General features: G+C 33.5%; 1 protein-coding gene across 1 annotated transcript; it reads right to left on the reverse strand.

The window, feature by feature from the left end:
• Positions 1-3,144: 3,144 nt before the first annotated feature.
• On the reverse strand, positions 3,145-25,222 carry LOC132549689 (uncharacterized). Its single transcript, XM_060213640.1, has 37 exons — positions 25,106-25,222; positions 24,146-24,346; positions 23,557-23,652; positions 22,893-23,049; positions 22,070-22,179; positions 21,587-21,781; positions 21,254-21,349; positions 20,858-21,011; positions 19,177-19,286; positions 17,990-18,184; positions 17,085-17,180; positions 16,748-16,901; positions 16,509-16,618; positions 15,232-15,426; positions 14,310-14,405; positions 13,973-14,126; positions 13,734-13,843; positions 12,456-12,650; positions 11,533-11,628; positions 11,199-11,352; positions 10,952-11,061; positions 10,429-10,617; positions 9,936-10,031; positions 9,564-9,717; positions 8,935-9,044; positions 8,472-8,678; positions 8,104-8,202; positions 7,607-7,775; positions 6,671-6,784; positions 6,272-6,384; positions 5,581-5,667; positions 4,928-5,008; positions 4,657-4,756; positions 4,076-4,226; positions 3,867-3,871; positions 3,485-3,555; positions 3,145-3,240 (listed from the first exon to the last, which is right to left on the reverse strand). The coding sequence occupies exons 1-37, from the start codon at positions 25,220-25,222 to the stop codon at positions 3,145-3,147; spliced, it is 4,743 nt and encodes a 1,580-aa protein (XP_060069623.1).
• Positions 25,223-27,637: the final 2,415 nt, after the last annotated feature.

The raw sequence follows: 27,637 nt of genomic DNA on the forward strand, positions 1-27,637 counted from the left end.
AATTTGCATCTTTTGAAATAATGTTTAATAAGTTTGTCCCTCACTTGACGATATCTGTTTAGAAAACCGTTATAATGAGAGGGAACATGACTTTAAATATCGAATCAGGTGAGACACATAACCACCATAGTTGAAATCATTACGTTTGTCATACGGCTTTGAGGAAATCAGTTAAGAATGGGGTATGGTGGTATACAAAGTGGGAAGGATTAATGTTCATAGAACAAATGTGTTTTTAGAAGAGACTGTTGAATATTGGTCAAAAGCTCTCAGGAACTATTTAAAATCCACATACTATTAATAAGAGTTCTGGAGTAAACAGTATCACAATAAGACTGTAAACTAGATATGATAGTGCTAAGAATGGTGGTTAGTAGTTTTTGTTTATGTGGATTCATGTGAAGTTTAGAAATCCGACATAAACGGAGGAAGTCCGTATACTTATCATTAATGGACAATCTTAGTGGTTGTAATACTGAATTATGATTAGTCAGTACTTCTTCTTTGGATGCATAATGTATATGTTGAATTTTCTTCGTTATCAAGCAAGCCTAGTTATCTTCATGTGCAGAAAATGTAAACCAAAAATTGTAGACACTAATTTTTGGACGCCCTATCTGCAGACACAATAACCTACCTGTCATCTTAATCTTGAAGTGTGGATTGAACAGAAAGATCGAGGAACGTTGACCTGTGTTTTATTTTCATTGTAGCGTCTTTCCGTTTAATCCATTTTCTGGCAGTTATTAACAGAATCCATTAGGATTTTGAAACTCATATTGCAATCATCGGACGGGGTCCCACGGTATTTAGGACTCTTTGGATAATGCTTATGTCACTAGTTACTATGTGCCCAGATGGACCATAGCTATAAGAAGAGGTAGAACAAGAACAAGCTGATGGGGGAGTAGCTCTTAGGTCATCTACATTCACTTACAGGAACGTTTGTTTGTAGTTGAAAAGTTTCGATGCAATGGGCTTGGAGTACTTTAGGAAATTACAGGAGTATTTCTGTTTGAAAGTATGGTGGAATTGTTAACTTGAACAGACTTCTGGCGTAAACTATTGTTGATGTAAATAAGACTCATACCCTTTTTTGCAAACACAATTTTCATTAATTGGTGTGTTGTTAGAGGCTGTACGGACAGGTTGAGACCACTTGATTTTTTTCGTAGCACCGAGAGAAAAGCGAATATAACGTAGTACGATTATTATGGACATCTAACGGTTTCTGTAAAATATCCATTATATTTTCAAACATGACGGTAGATCCAGTAGATTCATTGTAATAACCGGTATGTATAAAGCCGTGACGTTAGTGTTACTTCATCCAGAACTGGACAAATGTCCTAAGCGGTCATTCCAGCTTCTAGTAGTATAAACTGGAGTTTTTTGTTTCGTATTTCGAAATGTGTCAGATAGAATAAATGAAAAAAGTAAGTTTGATTTTGCGTGGTTGTAATTGTGCCGCAGAGTCCGAATTTTCATTGTTCAAATCACTACCCTCGCTTTGTATGAAATAAGTATTGTGGCTGAGGACAACCACCAGCAGGAGCACTCGTCCATTGGTACAAACAAAAAATACCAACATATCAAAATGATCATAATACAAACTCAAAATTCAATAAAACTAGGGAAAATATAAATAAAAGAAAGGGTTAGTTGAAGACTCCCGAAAAGACAAGGATAACAAGATCAGGGGTTCCGGATGAGTAAACGTCTTCTGCGTTTCAAAACTATATCAGATTACAAGAAGAATTGTATTTATCAATTGTGAAGGAGTTATATATTGCTTGATATATATGTGTATTTCAATCGCTGTCGGCTTACTAAAACTGACGTACATAAGTTAAAAGGGCGATATTAAGTTCATTTTGAAATATAAAGTTTTGAAAATGATGTTTACATATAGGGAAATATATTTAAAGCATATATGAAAATCCTGGTAAATTATTCCTAAATGTGAACTCAAGACGGAGAGTATACATACGAGTTCAAACCTCAATTTGAATGGAATTATAGTGACTTAAATAGATTTGAATAACAATCAAAACAATCAAATTGTTTATTTGTTTCTTTAATGTAACCAAATGGCAATATATTTTTATAATACTGTTTTATACCATTGTATCTATAGTTGAATGATAGACCTTGTGTTACATCAAGTTCTTTGTCATTCAAAATGTAAGCATACTTGCTTACTTCTCTGATTTGCAAATAATTATATACTAGAAACTAAGTTTGAAGTTTTGATCTCGAATCGTGTTTGTAATCTGCGTTCAAAGTGCTCTAGAATTCAGTATTCATTTTACACTAATTCGACATGCATTACTTACAAAATACATTGCTACAGTTTATTTGAGTTAAATGGTATAAGCATTAAGTATTTTTATTACTGTTATAAAAACGGTAAATAACAAAGCGCACAGCTTAAAATCAAATCAATGTCAAACCCAAAATGCGAACTTACAATCAGATTCATGTATCATTCATAATATCCAATCAAACTCATGAATCATTCATAATATCCAATCAGATTCATGTATCATTTATAATATCCAATCAGATTCATGTATCATTTATAATAACAACATAACCATTGTGCAGTTATACACGTGCTTGTCTATTGACTGAGGCAGAATTGGTCAGTAGTTCCTAGCTTTGCAAACAATTTAAACGGCGCACAGATATTAACGTTTTTAGGAGAGGCCTCAAAGACCAACTATCATTATGCTTACAGTGTCTTCATTGGCGTCTTCCAATGTAAAATAACGTTATTTCATTTGTGAAAGAAAAAGTAAAATACAAGATAAGGAACTAGGAAAAATTAAATGAACACCAATTAAAATAAGTGTTTAAAGTTGATATCGATTACCCTGTCCTCATACAAACCATGTCTCATCCAACGGAGCATGACCGTTGCATAATTAGTTTCACTTATAAGTTAAAAAATCGTTTTCATTTAAAAAAAAGCCGAAATCTTTACCTGGTAAAAAAGAAATTTGAATCGCGGGTTATGTATTTTTTTCTGTGTGATGAAGTAGACATTGTCATTCTCACACATGTCTACAACAACTAAAAATATAAAATTATTTTATCACTCAGGGCAGACTATCCCACGAGAGCTCTCTGAGGTCATCAGAATTACCCATTCAACAGAAACGCCATTAGGGTGATACCGTAGCAGAGCATAGCAACAATGTGAACTCCGAGGAAAATCTTGAAACTGGTCCACCTTTGCTGTAAAGAAATTATCATCGGTCAGTCGAGTTTATTGATATCATACACCAGTAAGACATTGGTTCCAAAATATAACAAATATAATAAGATTCACATTGTCCAATAATTAAAAAAAAAGATGAAAAATCAAAAAGTATGTTACGCTTCAATGAATTAACAAGAGTAAGAACATGATTATATAGCTTTATTACATAGTTAAGATAATATTGACAAATCGCGCATATCTATGTTTTTTATTACTTACCTGAAATGGTTCCTCATCATTGACTAAATTGACATCCTCAGAAGATTCGTCTATTTCACTGCTGGTCATTGCTGTAGCTGAATAACAGAAAAACCACGTATACATTTGTACTCGATATAATGAAATCCTATGTAGACAGTATTCACCTGATTTAAATACCTTCATATACTGATAAAGTAAAACCTTGAAATAAATTCTCTTCAATTTTAAATTGTAAAATTGTGACAACCTCAACATGTACAGCAAAACTTCATGACAGAATATAAACACCTCCATATCTATCCGTTGTAACGTTTTTCTCTTCACGAAAAAATTGCGTCCCTTTTCCTAATGAACTCATTAAATGCATCAATATACTTTAAGCTTTTATCCCTTTAAGGACGTTTGCTGAATAGAAAGGTCAGTTCAAGGAGGTTCAATAAAAAAATCCTTCGTTTAGAATAACTCAGCATATTCATAATTGTCTCTTAAAACAATTTAAGGTTTATTAACCTAAAAATTTAATTTGTTAAAGTTTTATTTTTATCATCCTGATGATATCCACGGTTAAAGACATAAGAATAGATGTCATTTTTAAAAAAAATCTTCCACTTACGTTTGTTTCGCTTCATAATGCATTTGGTGACCTCAAAAACGATGTACATGCCAATAAACGTCCCCGTGAACAGATACATTACGATCAGAGAGTGATTAACTGGCATGTTGACTTTGTCCAGGTGAAACCCGAAGCTAATATTAAAACCTTGTAAATGTTGAAAAAAAGAACGAAATATATTCAAATTAACTTGCACAGTTTTACAAAGTCCAAAACAAATCAACCACCACAAACATTTCACCTGAACATTGGTTACTAAATTTCATTGGATATCACATCCGTTATCTGTAAAGGTATATTGTAGACTCATGAGATATTCCTTAAGTTTTTATCATGACAGCTCAGACCAAAAGAATAATAAGTAATGGCGATATGGTTTGGTGATTCGACTCTCTTGGTATGTTAAAACGACTGGCGATTGGCGATGTGCTGGGATAATGATATCAACAAAATATATGCAATATATTGTGTTTCAAAATCATGTTTCAAATTCGTTCATTGCATATTTTTCTTTTGTTTTGAAATATCACATAATAATAGAATGCCTGTGCGATTAATTATACGCAATGATATTTACCTGCGATAAATTGCACAACAAATGCCACGCCCCAATGTAACCAGTTAAACACTGGACGGCGAGGATGATCATGGTCACATCGGAAAAATGCCAATGTTGGCTGGAAAAAAGGAAAGCGATAATAAAAAAATCAACGTGTTTAGAAATAAAATAATTTCTTTAGGTAAACGTATATCACTTGGTCATAATGTACCGTCCTGTTATGGTAATGAGAATCGAAGAGGACGGATAAAGATTATGTTTACTGGAATTTTAATCGTGGACAACTTACGTTAAGAAGCATCAATCCCACGACAATAAGACCGAGTACCGGATGGAGCTTGACATATGCAATGTCGTCTGGAACACTAATCTGTGATACAAAGGAACACATTCTGGTGTTGAAAAATGTAACACTTACAAGTGTCTAACTGTGAATTACTTATTATGCGGTTATCTATGACTGTAATTTGTTGTCTTATATTGTTTCCCGTCTTTTTCTTTTTTGTTTAAAAACCAGTCCGGGAACCATTTTGAATTAGGCATCGGATAATTTTTACAATATAATGATGATACACAACTATATTTACAGCATCATCTGATGAATTTCAATACTATTTAAAACTGTAATTCTACAGGAATAATGTGATAGCGTTTTATTAATAGTGATAAAACAGTGATAAAACCAGCATTGAATCATTGTTGATATCCGAACTTAACATCTTACATATCATGAGTTGTAAAGATATTTCTATGAATAAAAGTTGTTTTCCATAGGGTTTTATTTGTAAAGATTTGATATGCATAAGGAAATACAAAGCTAGGGCTTGATCATAAATACAAAAAACGAAGTTGGCGAACAGCTAGGGTTTGAACATAGAAGTAAAGAAGATAAATATTGAAAACAAAGAAAAAGTTTTATTTTTTTATGATAAAAGAACTTACCTTACTAAATCCTCCTACTTCGACGAAAATAACGATGAGAGCTATCAGTGTTAGTATAACCACAGTGTACATTAATGATCTGTGAATCTGCAAAAAAAAATTGTCAAGAATGAATCGTGAATATTAAATTTTACATCATCTATAAAACGTACCTCTCAAATAACAATGTTGCAAATATTATTTACTGGCTAGGGTGTTTTTTTTAATCGAACATTGTCTAAGGATAAACGCGATTGACGTTCTGCAATTAAGTCTTTGCAATGGTAAATATTGTGTTTTGACATAAAACAAAGTTGATCAGCTACATATCAAAGTCTGTTACTAATATTGTTTGACTGGACAATGGTGTCACAGTATATTCCGTGTGATGGCCATACGTTCGTGCGAGCAAATTGGTTTCTTCCCTCAGAATGTCATGCTATATCAGTGTCTAAATACTATAATAATATTATATTGAGACTTCACTATTTATCACATTATCCATTTTCATATTAAATGTATCAGAATTAGAGATAGAATGAATGACCAAAAGAAAAGAATAGAAAGTGAGAAAGGTCATCTTATGCAAGAGAAAAAAAAGAAAAAAAGCGTCCTTGAAAATGTATTTGACCTTGGAAAAATTGTTCTTTATTAAGAATAACATTCATTTATTTATACACTGTATACGTATTTCCGGATTGTGATGACTTACCTGAAACCATAGATGCTTTCCCATGACTTTCTTGTGAAGAATGGGCTTGAAATACCTAGCAATTAACATACCGGAAGTGGATAATATCAACCAAGCCAGAATCATAAGGAACCCTGTAAAGTGTAATGGAAGAACACTTTTGTAGGATATAGTTATTTATAATTTGACATTTTTTGTAACTATCTAAAGTCGTATTTGTTAGTTACACGTTCAGGTCTCTGTAATGTACGATTTTTTATACACTTACAAAACCATATTAGTCATTGTCATACTTGTATAATTCATATCATGCATGTCAACTAGTTTTTTCATTGTATAAGTTTAAGTTAACAGTAATGATATTCTGTTAACAAAACACTATTTCAAAGCAAAGTAAATACAATAAAACTTGTACCGTACCATGTAACTTAACTAGTCCAGATTTCTGTTTTCCAATGCCAGTATCTCCAGTCTTAAGGAAATCTATCTTCCCGTTACTGGTGAGTGGTTTGCTTTTGTGTCTTTCGGGAATTCCTATTTTGATGTATAGTTTACATATAATCAGTTCAGATAAATAAAAGTATCTTATATGAATCATTAATATATTTATGATATTGAACGAAAGACACACAAGTGAATAGCACCTTTTTTCAAAATTTATAGTGAGATACAGTAAAGTCAAACAATGAATTAAACTGCATCATAGAGCTGTTTCATCCTTCTAAGACTCGTCAGCAATGTTAAGGGCCTACACTTTGAGGCGACTGAAAAAGTCCTAAGTGCTGCTGCTTCATAATTAAATAAAGTTCACAATTATCATATATCAGACAATCTTAGAACAGCGTCAAGTACATGTGTATATTCTGAACTTGGACACTATTTTGGCTATATCTTGTGGCTTGTTAAATGAAATCAGGAAAAAACTTCGATATTTTTGTAATTGTTTGTATTATAATTATAATTCGGAACAAGATAACACACAATCGTAGCAAAGACAAATTACGTGATGGGTTATTTTATAGATTATAATCGAGACATATTTGCACCAGTTTCGTGGTTAGATGTTGATGCAGGAACCTTTCCGTAAAACAAAAACAAAAACAAAAAACAGAAAAATGAACAATTCAATGGCTTCGACAAATCTTTGGAAGTCTGATTCGGCAGGTTTGTAAGTTATTGATATTGATTCTGATGTACATGTTTGTGTATAAATTGAACTACTTGTAATAAATCTTGAAACGTTCTTAACGAATGGTAATTAACCAATATTTTTGAGTGGCATATTTCTAACACAAGCTAATACTGCTTTGAAACTATTTTACTTTAAATTGAAAATGACCACGGATATAGTTTTACCTGATGGCGCTAACCCGTGAGCAAAAAGAAGGTACCATTGTTCATCGAGGTCGAATATCTTACTGCTGTCAGCATTAAAGGTGTCTGTGGGACGATTTGCCCTTTGAAATGTACATCTCATTATGTTACCGTCCAGAGAGCCACTCATATCCGATAGGTACTCTGTTTTCTGTACAAAGATAAATAACGACCAATTGTTTTGCTTTTTAATGAAAATGAAATAATTTCTTTTATTAGCGGTTTTATAAGATACAAAAAGTATAAGTTTCCTTCTCACTTTTATCTTCTTGTATTCATATTCTAAATTAAAATATTCGTTTAATTTTTATGAAACAGAAACATATATCTTATTGACAATGCTTATTTTCTTTAGGTTATTCAATGGCCAAATTCAATTCAAGATATTTTCTAGATGTAGATGCAGCTCAGTGAATAAACAATTCAATTGGATTCTACTGATCAAACACATTTCAATTGAGGTAGAAGAAGGTTTTTACGTTAGTGAGCGGTACGTAGTTTGGATCTTTCGTATTGTATCCAAGTTCTGTAGTAACGACGTTATTCTTCTCTATACACATCATAACACTAGACTTTGCCTGTAATTAAACATGAAATGTTTTGGAGTAACTACGATTAGTCTCAATCATAAAATAAAACTTAAATTCTACGACATTAAATGTTATATCAAAAAGTGTAACAAATATTTACAGACGTAAAATCATTGGTACAACAATCATGGTTTCTTTTGTTTCTTTGCAGATATCGCTTTAAGAACCAAACTTAATGTGCTAATTCAAATTCTTATAAAACCATACATTGTACATCGATAATGAAAAGACCTGCCAAACAAACAATAGTGTATTACCATTTTTGCATTCGGTGATAACGCAATTGCCACCCAGTCATCCACGCCAGGAGTTACAACAGATTCGATTTCAAATCGTATGGTTTTGGTTTTGGGCTCGTTTTGCCACGTGACCAAACACGTACAAGACTGTCCCTGACTATTACAGTCCGAAAAGCAGCCTTTAGTTTTACCACACTGTGGGTCCTTCACTATGGACGTCCCACTCTAAGTGAAAAAAAGTTATATCACTGACACTGGATGAGTTAAAACGTACCTATCTCAAATAATTTCAGTGTTATTAGTTCTGATGGAAAATGCCGTTCACTTTTTAAGCTCTTACAAAATGTAATACTAAAAATAATCGCACTTTGAGATTTAGACAAATCACAAACCCGGCCTACAATGATAAAGTGATTTTTCAACAGTGGTGTGCAATGCTTATGTACATTTTAAAAATCTTTTCAATTGTTTAACTGTTTACCTGGGTGGTTAACTCCCCTGGGTTTACCGGAGTAGTATCAGGGACGATATTTATAAAATCCTCTTTAGTACGGCTTACTACGGGTATAGATGTATGCTGCTGGGGAATGCCTGCCAATATAATATCCTGTCTTGAAACTTAGATTCCTTGATAATTACAATATGTACATCTTTCATTTTACATGCATGAAAATTTATTTCCCTCCTATTTGCTAATATCTACCGGTCGTCTTCCACCGCGATTCCTGCATTCCAAGTCTCTAAATCTGTGAAGATCTACCGTCTATCTCTAATTACCCGTTGTCTATTATATTACATGTATATGACTGAAACTGTCTATAGCTTTCTCTCCATAGATGGAAATGCAGCCAAGGCAACGGAACTTGAAAAATGCTATACTGGATCGGTCAAACATATGATGACAATCGGATAAAACAAAATTTCGGAATTTAGAACGTACTAAGCTATCTAAAATCCATGAGCAATATTTATTTTGCTTTCGAAGATCTTTGAAATACTTACAAACTGTTTTGTTATTCTTCTTAACCGAATATGGAAGTAAGCACCAAAAAAGTTATCATATATGCATTTTTTAACTAACATTGTACTTTCCTTATTCATATATCTTACCAGATGCTAAAAGTCCATTAGCTACAATCAGGTAGTGTTTCTCGGTCAATGAGAACGTATTATTAAAGTCGGTGATAGTAATTCGGCGTTGGAAATTACATGTGAACATGCCATTTTCATATGATCCGCCAGTATGTATAAGGTCGCTTGTGTTCTATAAAACAAACAATTTAAATATCCTATTATCATGTCAGGTTCACTGTGTTATCTTCATTTCTCTAGATAGGCTCTATTGCGTTATTTGTAAGATATATATAAATTTAATGTAATTTTTGTGTGACTTGTTTAGTATCTAAAAGGTTATTTTATGTTTACCAAACTTCTACATCTGCAGTTTAAACGCTTTATAATGTTTCAAGATAATATGCGTACCGTGGCTACAGTGTTGTAATAGTTATCGGGATTGTAGCCGAGCTCTACTGAAAAGTTACCATTGTCCATCTTACACATTATGACACTGGTATCTTTCTGTAACATATAAAACAAGTAATTCAATAGGCATATGGGGTTTTAAGATGCGAAATAAAACATATATCGAGATAATCAGATATAAATTACAGCAGGAGAACAAGCAAACGAAATCGTGCTCTCAAAACTAAATTAACGAGCATGATGTCTGGTGGCTTCTACCCTGATGATATAAATATTTATATTAGACAGAGTTATAGATTAACTATGAATTGCTTGTCGATCTTAAACACTATTGTGTACGTGTAACAAGATTTTTTACCAAACAATCATTTGTGAAATTGAAAGAATTGATTTGCTCCCAAGTTGCCGTATATCAATCTTCTGTAAAGTTTATTTATTTCAGAAATCAATCTTCCAGCTACAATACAATTTCGAATAAAAGGTTTTTCCTTACCATTTGGGTATCATCCGATATACCGAGAGCTATCCATGTGTTGTCTACATCACTAATATTCTGTGACATTGTAAAGTCTATGAAATCTCCATCCTCCTGCCAGGTCACTTGGAACGCACAGCTGTCCTTACTGACACAATTATAAAAGCATCCTTTGGTAACTCCGCAATCGGGGTTGAGAGGGCCCGGCTACGACAAAAATAATTTTCTAATATGTTTATAATTTATCATAAAACGAAGATACTTGACTAAACTGATTTTGCTTCTCCTGATATCAAACTGACAAATGCTTCAAAAATGAGGACTCTCCGCGTATCATCTTTTCGAAGACACAGAAAAGGTTTATGTAGTAAATTTGCATTATGGTGAATTCTACTGTTATTGATATTTAGAATGTTCTATACATCTGCTTTCTACCTCGTGTTGAAACTGATTTCAGCTAAATAACATTCTATATGTCATTCTATATATCAATCAATGTCCTTCCATTAACAAGTCAGAGAAACATGCCCAAACTCTGTACCTGGGTGGTTATCTCTCCTGGATTTACTGTCGTGATTTCCGGACTGATGTGAATGAAGTCCTCTTTCTCAGGACTGACTACAGGGGTATTGGTGTGCTGCACAGGGACACCTACATATGTATTCAAAGACCATTTGTATACAAATAAAAGCTGTATATATTGAGAATTAAATCTAGTATGTAGAATAGTTATTCAATAAAAGAAGTACAAAAACAATGAATATGTATATAAATCACCGAAGACTTACCGGATGATAAAATGCCATTAGCTACAATAAGGTAACGCTTTTCGGTTAATGAGAATGTATTGTTGAAGTCGGTGATTGCCTTTCTGCGTTGGAAATTACACGTGAAGACTCCGTCTACCGCTGATCCCCCAGTATGTATCAGGTCGCTGGTGTTCTGAGGGTAAAAAGTTGTTACCTGGTACATTGGTCTAAATTTGTTCAACTACTATGTATTTTCTTTATGTGTTCTTCAGAGTGTGTTCATTTTAGATTTTAATTAACAAGATATTACTTTTTTATGTATACTGAAAATATGGCAATTAACTATGAAATATAATATAATAAAAAGACTTACCGTTGTTATCTTGTTGTACGAATAACCAGGATTGTAGCCAAGTTCCACTGAGATACTGCCATTTGTCATCTTACACATAACGACACTGGTGTCTTTCTGTGTAAGACCGAAAAAACATATAAGTATTATGAAAACAAAACCAACCAATTTCTTGTGCAGAAATGTTTCCAGTCTGCTGAACTTAATTAGAACAGGGTTTTGTGGATCTTTGATGGATCTCTTTAATTGATGGTGCGCTCGCAGAATCTCTGGTCATATGATCTAACACCTGTTTTTTTATACTCCCCGAAGGAAGAGCATAAATCGCCACTTTTCCCGTCCGTCCGTTCGCCCGTCTGTCCGTTATACTTTTGTGTGGTGCATGTCACAAAAACTATATCAGGTATCTACAGTGAACTTCATTGATAGATAGATCTCGATAAGGAGAAGGCAAGATACAAGAACCAACAAGTCATTGTCCTTCGTTATTTTTCATACTTAAAGTTTGTCAAAATTAGTCATTTTGGAACTAACGTGTATTTAGGAAAATCCATCGGTTTTACCGATTCTCTTGTTTTTCTGTTCACATGCATCTGTTACTGATACTTTACAACTAATACAGTTAGATAGTTGTTACTAGATTCAACAGAGGGGTTGTTATCATTGATTTAAATTCTTGGTTGACCAGTCGTATTTCTTTTCAAATTGAAAATATGCATAATTTATCTCTACGAATGAAAACTTTGGTAAATGTAGCAGCTTTTTTAGGTATAAAATTGTCCTGTTTTCAGCTACCAATTGAGGGCAAATTAATATGATAATAACGTTTTCACAAAAATCTAAATTCGAACAATAAACAGAGTGAAATGCAACAGTGCTTCCTCACCATATATTGAAAATTCATACCCGTTTCGATGATCTGTTACGAAAACACTTGTCCTTACCATTTTGGTATCATCCGATATACCGAGAGCTATCCATATATTGTCTACATCACTAATATTCTGTGACATTGTAAAGTCTATGAAATCTCCAGTTTCCTGCCAGGTCACTTGGAACGTACAGCTGTCATTGCTGACACAGTCAAAGAAGCATCCTTTTGTGACTCCACAGTCTGAGGAGGGGATAATTGGACTAGGCTGAAAAAGAAATTTAATATTTGCAATGATTTATCCTTTTATTATACAACTGCTATGTTAATCGGGAAAATGACATATGAAGTCATATAGATATATATAAAATTATACGAAATATAATGTCATAAATTTTTCAGGGAGTTATATTTCAACATTGCAAATCATAATATTACATCATTTATGAAATTATAGCTTTAGACAGAAGATAACCACAAGAATGACATGAAGGACTTAGGTATTTGCAATCTAACAGTATCATTAAAATCAAAGAATCTTAAATCCTATTCGGTTTTGTCTCAATAACAACAAAAGAAAATACCGCTATGTTAATCAAAAGAAATTACAAGAGACATCTGAAAAGTACAAGGAGTATTAGACAAGGTGTTCCGAAAGGGTAGGCAATTTCTGCTTCATCGACGACACCCACCACGTAATTTTTGTCTATCCAAGTAAGTTACCTAATGAAAACTAGGTAAATAACAAAGGAGCAACCAGGTATATCAACTTTCTTAGCTTTATATCCAAAGTCTTGCATATAAAGTAGGGAAGACGAAAATTGACTTTGGAAATCAAAGCCATAAATTTTCTGTTTTGTAGTATTTGAAGGTATTTAGTTGCAACTTATGTAATGGCTACTTATATGTCCACTCTATCCTTTACAAACTCATTTAGAAGCAATAAGTAAAATATATCTGCGATCATTGGAATTTAACTGTGAAACAGACTTTGGATTATGATTTTATTGGGGAATAACACATCTGTGAAATTAGATGCCTTCTACGCTTCTATGTATCGATATTTCGTGGTGTTTACCAAGTTCTCATTTTAGAATGTTACATTACTTACTTGGATACACAAAAAAATAATATAACATACATCGTCGATAACGCCTAAAACGCTATTCCTTCCGGAACATCTTGGCTCATTCTCAAATTCTTATTTTTATTAGTTTCCATGCTATTATTAAATTATTATATTTTGACTTCGTTTTTTCCAATTCAAATTAAGATTTTAACAACATCATCGGTATTTGAAGGTTTTAATCAAGCCAACTACATTTTACCGATAAAGTCAAAGAATCTGCACCTGAGTGGTTATCTCCCCTGGATTTACTGTCGTGATTTCCGGACTGATGTGAATGAAGTCCTCTTTCTCAGGACTGACTACAGGGGTATTGGTGTGCTGCACAGGGACACCTATTCAAAGACCATTTGTATACAAATAAAAGCTGTATATATTGAGAATTAAATCTAGTATGTAGAATAGTTATTCAATAAAAGGAGTACAAAAACAATGAATATGTATATAAATCACCGAAGACTTACCGGATGATAAAATGCCATTAGCTACAATAAGGTAACGCTTTTCGGTTAATGAGAATGTATTGTTGAAGTCGGTGATTGCCTTTCTGCGTTGGAAATTACACGTGAAGACTCCGTCTACCGCTGATCCCCCAGTATGTATCAGGTCGCTGGTGTTCTGAGGGTAAAAAGTTGTTACCTCATGTATTGGTCTAAATTTGTTCATATACTATGTATTTTCTTTATGTGTTCTTCAGAGTGTGTTCATTTTAGATTTTAATTAACAAGATATTACTTTTTTTATGTATACTGAAAATATGGCAATTAACTGTATGAAATATAGTATAATAAAAAGACATACCGTTGTTATCTTGTTGTACGAATAGCCAGGATTGTAGCCAAGTTCCACTGAGATACTGCCATTTGTCATCTTACACATAACGACACTGGTGTCTTTCTGTGTAAGACCGAAAAAACATATAAGTATTATGAAAACAAAACCAACCAATTTCTTGTGCAGAAATGTTTCCAGTCTGCTGAACTTAATTAGAAACAGGGTTTTGTGGATCTTTGATGGATCTCTTTAATTGATGGTGCGTGCGCAGAATCTCTGGTCATATGATCTAACACATGTTTTTATAGTCCACGAAGGAAGAGCATATAATCGCCACTTTTCCCGTCCGTCCGTTCGCCCGTCTGTCCGTTATACTTTTGTGTGGTGCATGTCACAAAAACTATATCAGGTATCTACAGTGAACTTCATTGATAGATAGATCTCGATAAGGAGAAGGCAAGATACAAGAACCAACAAGTCATTGTCCTTCGTTATTTTTCATACTTAAAGTTTGTCAAAATTAGTCATTTTGGAACTAACGTGTATTTAGGAAAATCCATCGGTTTTACCGATTCTCTTGTCTTTCTGTTCACATGCATCTGTTACTGATACTTTACAACTAATACAGTTAGATAGTTGTTACTAGATTCAACAGAGGGGTTGTTATCATTGATTTAAATTCTTGGTTGACCAGTCGTATTTCTTTTCAAATTGAAAATATGCATAATTTATCTCTACGAATGAAAACTTTGGTAAATGTAGCAGCTTTTTAGGTATAAAATTGTCCTGTTTTCAGCTACCAATTGAGGGCAAATTAATATGATAATAACGTTTTCACAAAAATCTAAATTCGAACAATAAACAGAGTGAAATGCAACAGTGCTTCCTCACCATATATTGAAAATTCATACCCGTTTCGATGATCTGTTACGAAAACACTTGTCCTTACCATTTTGGTATCATCCGATATACCGAGAGCTATCCATATATTGTCTACATCACTAATATTCTGTGACATTGTAAAGTCTATGAAATCTCCAGTTTCCTGCCAGGTTACTTGGAACGTACAGCTTTCATTGCTGACACAGTCAAAGAAGCATCCTTTTGTGACTCCACAGTCTGAGTATGGAATAATTGGACTAGGCTGAAAAAGAAATTTAATATTTGCAATGATTTATCCTTTTATTATACAACTGCTATGTTAATCGGGAAAATGACATATGAAGTCATATAGATATATATAAAATTATACGAAATATAATGTCATAAATTTTTCAGGGAGTTATATTTCAACATTGCAAATCATAATATTACATCATTTATGAAATTATAGCTTTAGACAGAAGATAACCACAAGAATGACACGAAGGACTTAGGTATTTGCAATCTAACAGGATCATTAAAATCATAGAATCTTAAATCCTATTCAGTTTTGTCTCAATAACAACAAAAGAAAATACCGGCATGTTAATCAAAAGAAATTACAAGAGACATCTGAAGAGTACAAGGAGTATTAGACAAGGTGTTCCGAAAGGGTAGGCAATTTCTGCTTCATCGACGACACCCGCCACGTAATTTTTGTCTATCCAACTAAGTTACCTAAGGAACACTAGGTAAATAACAAAGGAGCAACCAGGTATATCAACTTTCTTAGCTTTATATCCAAAGTCTTGCATATAAATAGGGAAGACGAAAATTGACTTTGGAAATCAAAGCCATAAATTTTCTGTTTTGTAGTATTTGAAGGTATTTAGTTGCAACTTATGTAATGGTTACTTATATGTCCACTCTATCCTTTACAAACTCATTTAGAAGCAATAAGTAAAATATATCTGCGATCATTGGAATTTAACTGTGAAACAGACTTTGGATTATGATTTTATTGGGGAATAACACATCTGTGAAATTAGATGCCTTCTACGCTTCTATGTATCGATATTTCGTGGTGTTTACCAAGTTCTCATTTTAGAATGTTACATTACTTACTTGGATACACAAAAAAATAATATAACATACATCGTCGATAACGCCTAAAACGCTATTCCTTCCGGAACATCTTGGCTCATTCTCAAATTCTTATTTTTATTAGTTTCCATGCTATTATTAAATTATTATATTTTGACTTCGTTTTTTCCAATTCAAATTAAGATTTTAACAACATCATCGGTATTTGAAAGTTTTAATCAAGCCAACTACATTTTACCAATAAAGTCAAAGAATCTGCACCTGAGTGGTTATCTCCCCTGGATTTACTGTCGTGATTTCCGGACTGATGTGAATGAAGTCCTCTTTCTCAGGACTGACTACAGGGGTATTGGTGTGCTGCACAGGGACACCTATTCAAAGACCATTTGTATACAAATAAAAGCTGTATATATTGAGAATTAAATCTAGTATGTAGAATAGTTATTCAATAAAAGGAGTACAAAAACAATGAATATGTATATAAATCACCGAAGACTTACCGGATGATAAAATGCCATTAGCTACAATAAGGTAACGCTTTTCGGTTAATGAGAATGTATTGTTGAAGTCGGTGATTGCCTTTCTGCGTTGGAAATTACACGTGAAGACTCCGTCTACCGCTGATCCCCCAGTATGTATCAGGTCGCTGGTGTTCTGAGGGTAAAAAGTTGTTACCTCATGTATTGGTCTAAATTTGTTCAACTACTATGTATTTTCTTTATGTGTTCTTCAGAGTGTGTTCATTTTAGATTTTAATTAACAAGATATTACTTTTTTTATGTATACTGAAAATATGGCAATTAACTGTATGAAATATAATATAATAAAAAGACATACCGTTGTTATCTTGTTGTACGAATAACCAGGATTGTAGCCAAGTTCCACTGAGATACTGCCATTTGTCATCTTACACATCACGACACTGGTGTCTTTCTGTGTAAGACCGAAAAAACATATAAGTATTATGAAAACAAAACCAACCAATTTCTTGTGCAGAAATGTTTCCAGTCTGCTGAACTTAATTAGAAACAGGGTTTTGTGGATCTTTGATGGATCTCTTTAATTGATGGTGCGTGCGCAGAATCTCTGGTCATATGATCTAACACCTGTTTTTATAGTCCACGAAGGAAGAGCATATAATTGCCACTTTTCCCGTCCGTCCGTTCGCCCGTCTGTCCGTTATACTTTTGTGTGGTGCATGTCACAAAAACTATATCAGGTATCTACAGTGAACTTCATTGATAGATAGATCTCGATAAGGAGAAGGCAAGATACAAGAACCAACAAGTCATTGTCCTTCGTTATTTTTTATACTTAAAGTTTGTCAAAATTAGTCATTTTGGAACTAACGTGTGGTTTTACCGATTCTCTTGTTTTTCTGTTCACATGCATCTGTTACTGATACTTTACAACTAATACAGTTAGATAGTTGTTACTGGATTCAAAAGAGGGGTTGTTATCATTGATTTAAACTCTTGGTTGACCAGTCGTATTTCTTTTCAAAATGAAGATATGCATAATTTATCTCTGCGAATGAAAACTTTGGTAAATGTAGCTTTTTTTTAGGTATAAAATTGTCCTATTTTCAGCTACCAATTGAGGGCAAATTAATATGATAATAACGTTTTCACAAAAATCTAAACTCGACCAATAAACAGAGTGAAATGCACCAGTGCTTCCTCACCATATATTGAAAATTCATACCCGTTTCGATGATCTGTTACGAAAACACTTGTCCTTACCATTTTGGTATCATCCGATATACCGAGAGCTATCCAAATGTTGTCTACATCACTAATATTCTGTGACATTGTAAAGTCTATGAAATCTCCAGTTTCCTGCCAGGTCACTTGGAACGTACAGCTGTCATTACTGACACAGTCAAAGAAGCATCCTTTTGTGACTCCACAGTCTGAGTAAGGGATGACCGTCACTGGCTAAAACAAAAATGATGTTTGCTTTTATATGTTCTTTAATCACATGATTGCCCTGTTTCACTACACTAAAACGGAAAGAGTACTAAAATATTTTTAATTCTGGAAGTATGTTATATATATTAACATCACATTGCGTATAAACATCGCACACGTACACGGTATGTTTTGACACAATAATCGTAAAATAGATAGAAAATTATGTAAGAATGATACAGATTACATATGTGTTCACTGCATTATTTGTAAACAATTCTGACAATTTGTTACGAACGATAAAACATTCATTTCATTTCCATTTGATATTTATGACACTGTCATAGTTTTCCTTTTCAGCTCGCAGTACAATATATTACTTTTTTCGCAAATCTTACGTAATACCGAAACTCATAAATGGTCATGAACACGCTTTGCATGAGATGAAAAAAGTATTGTTTTGGTGATTGCCAGCTAATACGCGCAGCACCAAACCAAACGTGAACATCCGACCCGTAATTTTCTGATAATAACGGAAGGAATAGAAACATAACTGTATCACTGTGAGGTATTTTTCGATCTTATTTAATTTAAATCGCGAAGAAATTATCATTATCTGCATTCGACTTTCGGGAATCGGATTAAAATTCCATCAACAAATTGAACTTATTTCATTTTTTTTTTCATAACGTCATATCTTTTTTAGGAAATGATATGTCAACTTCGCAGATCATAATATTACAGCAATTATGAAATTAAAGCTTTAGACAGAAGATAACACAAAGAATGACACAAAGTACTTTGGAATTTGCAGTCTAACAGGATCATAAAAACAAAGATTCTTTAGTCATGTCATATTTTCCAATAACAACAAAGAAAATGTTTATTGAAACAGTTAATAACACGGAGACTCCTGAAAAAGTACAAGGAGAAAACGGTCAGGTGTTCCGAAAGGGTAAACGTCTTCAGCAGTTTATCAAACCAAGTATATTTTACCAGTAAAGTCAAAGAACATGTACCTGAGTGGTTATCTCCCCTGGATTTACCGTTGTAATTTCTGGACCGAAGTGGATGAAGTCTTCTTTCTCAGGACTGACTATAGGGATATTGGTGTGCTGCACAGGGACACCTTTTCAAAGACCATTTGTATACAAATAAAAGCTGTATATATTGCGGATGAAATCAAGTATGTAGAATAGTTATTCAATAGAAGGAGTATAAAGCAATGAATATGTATATAAATCACCGAAGACTTACCGGATGATAAAATGCCATTAGCTACAATAAGGTAACGCTTTTCGGTTAATGAGAATGTATTGTTGAAGTCAGTGATTGCCTTTCTGCGTTGGAAATTACACGTGAAGACTCCGTCTACTGCTGATCCCGAAGTATGTATCAGGTCGCTGGTGTTCTACACGAAACAAAATAACTAGATATTTTGATACGAAACATTGAACTTTCTCTTCCATCCGTCACAGTCCGTTATATCACTGCTTTCTATTAGAATTTACGGAAACACTTATCTTCAAACTTTCATTTCAATCAAAGACATGTTAACCAATCAAATTAATACAAGTTGTAATAAAAAGCAAAAGAAAAAGAAAGTAAAGAGAAATAATAAACGTACTGTTGCTAGACTGTTGTATGAGTATCCGGGGTTGTAGCCAAGCTCTACTGAAATGCTGCCATTCGTCATCTTACACATTATGACACTAGTGTCTGCCTGTAATTTAAAGGATGTACATTTTTCCAGTTTTCATGAAATGAGGTTTGCAACACAGCATTTACGCATGTTTGGTTTAAAACATTTCATGAGCTTATCCATTTGTCTTAATAAACGCCTCTTTTTTAAGGTTAAGCTTGTTTCTTTCTGGTCCTCTCGTTATCCATCCTTTTGCAGGCATGTACTGCAATAAATTCCGAAGATCAACGTGTTGATTAACTGAAGTTCTTAGTCCAGCCTTTTGCAATGTTGCACCGACACTGAAATTATAATATGCATTAATCCTTCACAGATAACTCTCTTTTCATCCATTTACTAAATATCAGTATTATTGTTCTTACCATTTTGGTATCATCCGATATACCGAGAGCTATCCATGTGTTGTCTACATCACTAATATTCTGTGACATTGTAAAGTCTATGAAATCTCCAGTTTCATGCCAGGTCACTTGGAACGTACAGCTGTCATTACTGACACAGTTAAAGAAGCATCCTTTGGTAACTCCACAGTCCAAGGAGGGGATGATAGTTACTGGCTGAAAACAGGATGTATAAAGTGGGTATGTTTCATAGTCTATTGATATATTAGCCCTTATCACAATCCTATAAAATGCTTTTGTTTTTTACAAAGAGAACCATTTCGTGATACAAGAAAGACATACCTCTTTCATCACATCGTTAAAGTTAAATCTCTGTTTAATCATAGGTGTATTTTTGTCTTCAAATCAGAATTACAAATGTACTCAACTGTACCTGAGTTGTTATCTCCCCTGGGTTTACTGTTGTGATTTCTGGTACGTTGTGTATGAATTCCTGTTTTTCTGGACTGACGGAAGGTTCATTGGCATGCTTAAGTACGATTCCTGTTTAAAGGGACATTTTCTTAATACAATTAAATGTTTTATAATGGTTCAAATCAATGTGTAAATAAAATTTTCTTAAATTAGGACTGCTTAAACAATATGATAGTGCCTCACCTGACTGCATTTGACCATAGGCAACCATGATAAAATGTTTTGATGTCAGCGGAAAAGTGTTATTAAAGTCTGTGATAATCTTTCTTCGTTGAAACCTGCATGTGAAGACTCCATCTTCAAGTGAACCGCTGGTATTTACAAGGTCGCTGGTATTCTAAAAAAAACCAAGCGTTGATATTTAACTTATATAACAAATAGTTCGACCAAACAAAACAAAAAATAATAAACCGTTCAGATATAAATTTAATGTTGCATACAACATTTGCGGAATGTGGTAATGAAACTCCGTCATATAGCTGTATTTTTAATTACTATTCTTTGATTCCATAGACTTTAGATATGGAAATTTTGAGGTAAGGTAGGTAATCGTTACTTATACAGTGGAAATAAACCAACCGTAGCAAGAGTTTGATACGTATGTCCAGGGTTGTAGCCGAGCTCCACAATGATGTTCCCATTCGTGTCCTTACACATAATTACACTAGTATTTTCCTGTAATACATGTTATAGTGACTTGAAAACATACAAGGTAGTCAATAATCTTATTAAGTACTCATTTTTATTAGATTACCAAATGTTTTGAAAAAAAAATTACTAAATGTTCATCTGAAACCGGTTTCATGTCATTTTTGAAGATTTTCTTATTGTGCTATCTTGACAGAACAATATAATTTTAAACCTTATTTTCTATTTTTAATAGATATCATTCGAATATATGTCTGTTCTTACCATGTTAGTATCATCCGATATACCAAGAGCTACCCAGTAATTGTCTGCAGCACTAACTATCTGTGACATTGTAAAGTCTATGAAATCTCCATCTTCTTTCCATATGACTTGAAACGAACACGTATCTGTGCTGTTACAGTCACGGAAACAATTCTTTGTCACTCCACACTCCGGATCAGGGTTGAATCGTGCAGGCTTTAAGAAGGCGATTTTAGGAATAAGTACAAATTAGATAGACGTTTAATTGAATATTTTGCATAAAAACAACATCTGAAATCGACCATTTAGTTAATATTGTGACATGGAGAGGCAATATAAAATAAGTTCAGTCATTTAAATGCCTTTATAATATCATGTTTTACAGTGTACTACCAAGCACGTTGATATTCAACTTCCAGACTCTTTAACAGAAATTTCCTTTGGATTTTTAAAGTAGTTGTTGTCTCTACAAACACGTAGTTGTAATTTTGTGAGTATACTTACCAATATGGGGAGATCGGGAATAGAGGTAGTCACTGGGTAATCATGACTGCGGGTAAAGTTTATTTTGCTGTCAGTACATGTAGGGTCGTTAAAGTGCTGTTGAGGAATTCCTGTAATAAAGTTAAGTCATACTTAGTGAGTCAACATAAAATTTTACAATTTTAGAAATAAAGCATATTAGCGTTATATAAACACGTAAATATGGGATCAAGACGAGAAAGAAATGGAAAGGAAGTTTATGGTTCATAAAATATATTATTCCGTTAGCTCCGTGTTGATTGTAAAGATACAAATATAATACGAATTAAAGAGCCAGAAATATTTAGTCTTAATCGTACTCTGTACACATAAAAGTACACACCGATACCATAAGACACACTTTTGGTTCGAGCGGAATGTAAGTACAAACAAATACTGAGATGTGAACGACGTATTCGGAATTCTAGTTCAAATCTATGAAGTTTGGGCAAAATGTAAAATTAAAATCCATTCACAAGGTATTTGTTTCAAAATGCATTAAATTTGAAAGGCCTTGCTATAAGAGGCAGAGCTGCCATTTAAGATTTTAGATTGCTATCTATTTATGACAATATGAAAATATTGGACATCTAATCCGCGAGAAACGCGAGGGACCAAGACATACATAGTGGGTATCGTCGATGAAGCAAAAGACGCTTGCCCTTTCCGAATACCTGCTAGTATTTTCCTTGCATTTTTTCGGAGGTCTTTTTGTAAACCTTTCCTTTTGTTCTATTTTGCAACAGTTTCGTCGAATATTTTGAACAATCCCTACTGACCGTCATGAATGTTGAATGAGTGTTACCTGATATTAAATTGAGGTTACCCTGCCCAACCAACAGGTAATACGGGTCTGAGAATGAGGAAACGTAACGATTTTCAACATTGATGAGACGTTGAAAATGACAACTGAAAATGCCATTGTCAACTTTAGCACTAACATCATTTAGTGCATGTGCTGCCTGAAAGGAAAGAAAGGCTGGGTTATTAATTCTAGAGACTCTCAAGCAGCAATAAGCAATGTCCAAATAACATTATGAAACAAGCTAATCTAACAAATTTGAATAATGATGAAGATTTATCCATTAATGTTATGTATTCAAACCCCTTTTAATAACCAAAAGGAAATTTTCAAAATGATATCAGCATGATGCGTGTGTCTGATCTGCATTAGCAAACCTGTACAAGCATAAATCTCCTTTATAACAGTTCTTTCCATTTCGGATTTTATAATTCTATTGAAAGAGTGTACAAAAATTGTATATGACACCTTTGATTTGTTCTCAACCTTTTTCGCTCGATCAGGCTCATTCTATTTCATTTTGAATATAATCCTTTTCCGAAGAAATGTATTTCAAGTGTCTTCATATAGAAGAAAAAACTCAAATAAGTTTAAGATAAATATTGGGCACACGTATTGAAACTTTGCGTTACCTTCAGAAGTGTGGTTTTATCGATGTTATACTTACGTTTCTTAATGATTCGTAGCGGTGACCTTGGTTGTGTCCAATCTCAACAAGTATAGGGAAGTCGTAATACTTGCACATCACAACACTTGTCCCCGACTAAATGAATGGCATTTAGTTAGATGGCATCAGTAATAATAAAGACCAAAGTAAATATAGTTTAAGTGATATTCAAATAACAATGCTTAGGTTAGATATTCAGGAAAATAATTATGTCTAAATGTGAATCCTATGGACATCTCGTCCGAAAACATGAGGCCTTTACATTAGACTTTCGGGTCGGGAGATATTTTCACAAATTAAGTTAAAGGAAGGCTACAAATATGATAATGGCCATGTCTAAGAAATGATAAAATCCCTTTTCTTAGATTTCGACAGTAGTAACATCATAATTTCTTTTTTCACTATTATTTTTTGGTGAAAATGCGTGTCTCTGATAAATCGAAATTCACATTGTGGTACATCCTGATATGAAATGACTCGACACGCACCTTTTCGGTTAATCAATCAGCACATCGCTACAACATTGTCTATATTTACTTCCTGAACGAATTACATGATGGCAACGAAAAACAACGGTATATAGTTTTACCATTTCTTTGTTCTTTGAAAACCCAATGGCGATCCACATACTAAAAGGCTCGAGATAGCTAACGTCCTGGAGAACATCAAATTCCACAGAGTCCCCCGTCCTTTTCCATTTCACCCTAAACCGACAAGACCTTGAATTGCATTTCTGGAAACAATTCTTGTCGGTTGTTTCACAATCAGCATCCAGTGGAATTTTCGAATACTAAAATCATAAATGTTTTATTTCTAAATGTTTATACCTTGAATTATATATGATGATACGGAATAAAAACCATCATATTTGTTCTTTTTAATTTTGTGGTCCGTTATAAAAACATCTAACTTTGACATCCTTCAGTCTTTTATCAGTTTACGAAAAAAAACCCCACAAATTAAGGGATCCTCAGAAATGCAAAGTACTGGAGTAGGCACTATGAGCTAGAAAGATAAATTGTCAAAAAAAAATAATAAAAAATGAGAAAAAGAACTCTGAAGACTGAGGAAAAAAGAGGGAACGAGACATAATTGTGTTTCTTCATAGCATTTACAGGTTGCTAAATGTTCATTGTGACATCAATGGTTTGTTATTTTACTATTATTCGTAATTTTATTCGTCAGCATCGACTGATCATCATTAAAATGATACATTTCAAACGTTTTAACTGATGTGAAGTAAACTTCTCTTCATTTACCACATAGATTACTGAGACCGATCTCTATGCACCTCTGATCAGTAATCTTGACCATTTCTATATATTTCCCTCGATGTACTTACAAATCAATTCGTAGTATAATTTTGGGTTTGCCACACAGTGAGGAGTACCTTCACTGATTTGAAGTTATTAATGGTATGGCATTCGTGAACAACATTTTGTTTACTATCGTCTTAGGACATATGAAGTAGCAGGCGAAGCATAGATCACAGCTTCTTCATACCATAATGATTTTATACATAAGTTATGATTGTTTATTTTACACTTACCGAATTCACTTCATAACTGTCCGTGGTGTCGGCATCATGAAATGATATAGTGCTGGTATCAGCAGCTGTCCGGTGGACAGCCAAACACAAGATACAGAGGGAAACAAGACGGTTCATAATCCCAAATGATGTTACCGGATCTACCAAAGAAAAACGGATTTTCTTTAAAGAATATGTTTAAAAATATATAGTAGTTAAAGACTGGTGGTAGTTGTTAAAATGGTGCAGTAGCATTGCCTTTTCCAAAAGTGTTACACTACTGTGTGTTCATTACCTTGCATTGTTGTAAATGCAATTGGGTAAAAGATACAGTTTAAGTTTCACAGATTTGATATTCTTAAAAAACGTCATTCAGTAATTTGAGTAGCAACAACATGTCTTGTAGCATTAAAAAAAGAAAAGAAAAGAATACAACTGGCCCGCCTTTTATTTGCACGCATTAGGAACAATGTTAGTAAAATTCGTGTATTTATTATCAATATGTTGTACAATGCTATATCCCGAGCATCCTTGGTAGTTGGAAGTGATATAAGATTGTAAAAAGACACACAAGTGAATAGCAACTTTTAACACAAATATTTATGATATTTATGATTTAAGATAAAGAAAAACCCAACAATGACTAAAACTGCATCATATAGCAGTTTCGCCCTTCTAGGACTCGTCAGTTATACTAAGGCGACTGAGATGAAAGTGAGGTCAAAATCTCTGTGTAACGTACAGTAAGGACAGTGAAATAAAGAGTGACAACTAGTTTACAAGATCCTAATCTACAAGACGATGTGTAAAAAATAATGTTATTTACATCGTGTCAAGGACAGGGTACAGAACGATTGCCCGCGAAATGAATGACGACTTTCTTTATCTATCTAAAGATATACGTTGAAACATAATCAAAAGAATCGTTTATACCGTGTGCTACATTTGTCTTTCAAAGCAAAGGCGCTTCATGTTGAATTCGTCATTGCATTCATAAAGGCAAAAGAATGTCGACTAAAGCAGGTCAATGTTTTATCTTGTTATACTTTTTACACTCTTCATCTTACCCGCCATGGACAATACACAACTGACTCTGGTAAAATAACACTGTACCAATGCCATGCAATAGTAAAGATAACTTTATATCTATGAACTAGTTCGACATTGCAAAACCTATCATCAGGACGATTATCAAAATTTCCCTCTATTCTGATAAAAATAGCTTCGATGCTAATGGAGGTGGAAGGATAACGAAATATTTTTTAAAGGTTGCCAGTGATGTTAAATTTGTTGATAATGGTACTTATAAATATGTAATACGTCTTAGGTCGCTATAACTATAGGATAATTCTAAACTTATGTTATTTATCGTAGATAATTGTCATATACGCATGCAAATGTAAGAGTTATTTATAAATATACATGATACAGATAATATGTTATTGATATGTACGTATTTGTTCTTAAAAATAAGTGGTTACCATAGGCAACGGTTGCCATAGTTTTCATGAAAAACAAAATCATATATACGTGTTATATTTATGTGGTATATATATATTTGTGTGTGTGTGTGTGTGTGTGTGTGTGTGTGTGTGTGTGTGTGTGTGTGTGTGTGTGTGTGTGTGTGTGTGTGTGTGTGAGGGTGTGTTGTGCGTGTGAGGGTGTGTGTGTGTGTGTTTGTGTGTCGTTGTGTGTGTGGTATGATGATATGAGTGTGATATTTGAAATGCGTTGAAGCTAAAAGACATTAGACCAAATCAGAACGTGTTTCTACTCTATGTTGCAATGAATTAATCATTATCTTTATAAGCCATTATCATACATATACTGAAGTAACTGATCAAATCAGACAAGACGTGTTCTAATGGATAATTGCAAAACTTTACGCTCGGTTGGTTATATCCGATGTGTTCGGTGGCAATTTCAAATAAAAACGGGATATGTTGTTTCATTCATCGTTCAAGGCTTGGACCAGTTCCTGCAGGAAAATTCTCCTGTAGCAACTGGTGTGCACTGGCGGTTTATCCTACCGAGAAATCGCGCCAACGCCATTGGTTTTAAACATTTGGACCTAATATATAATTCCATTTAATTGTCTTCTATCACAACATCATTAATGCAATTTATATACTTCCCACAAAATATCCCGGTAACTCATATATTAAATTTCTAATAAAAACTCCCCGCAATTAGAATGAATCATTCAAAACGCATGAATAGTGAAATAGTCATTAAATTGAATTTATCCTACCTGTATTTGTGTTATGTCCACCTCTTGGTCGTACAGAACATAGATAATGTTTATATATTAATATATAACTTTTCTCAGTGTTATCAGGTTCATCACATTACAGGCGGGCACATGATCATCACGTGTGTGATCCCAGCAGTTTTGTTATCAGAAGAAGTAATGTTCTTAGTAAACCAGATATCAATAATCCTAATAAAAACAGCCAATGGTTTGAATATGAAAACATTGAAAAGCTGATAACTTCCGCCTTTATCGTATTTTTAAACAATTATCAAATACCATAAATTCATATCGGTAATTTT

Source organism: Ylistrum balloti, unplaced genomic scaffold (genome assembly GCF_031769215.1).
Source record: "Ylistrum balloti isolate Yb309-2 unplaced genomic scaffold, AGI_CSIRO_Ybal_v1 Utg370076, whole genome shotgun sequence".
In the NCBI taxonomy this organism is placed as follows: domain Eukaryota; kingdom Metazoa; phylum Mollusca; class Bivalvia; order Pectinida; family Pectinidae; genus Ylistrum; species Ylistrum balloti.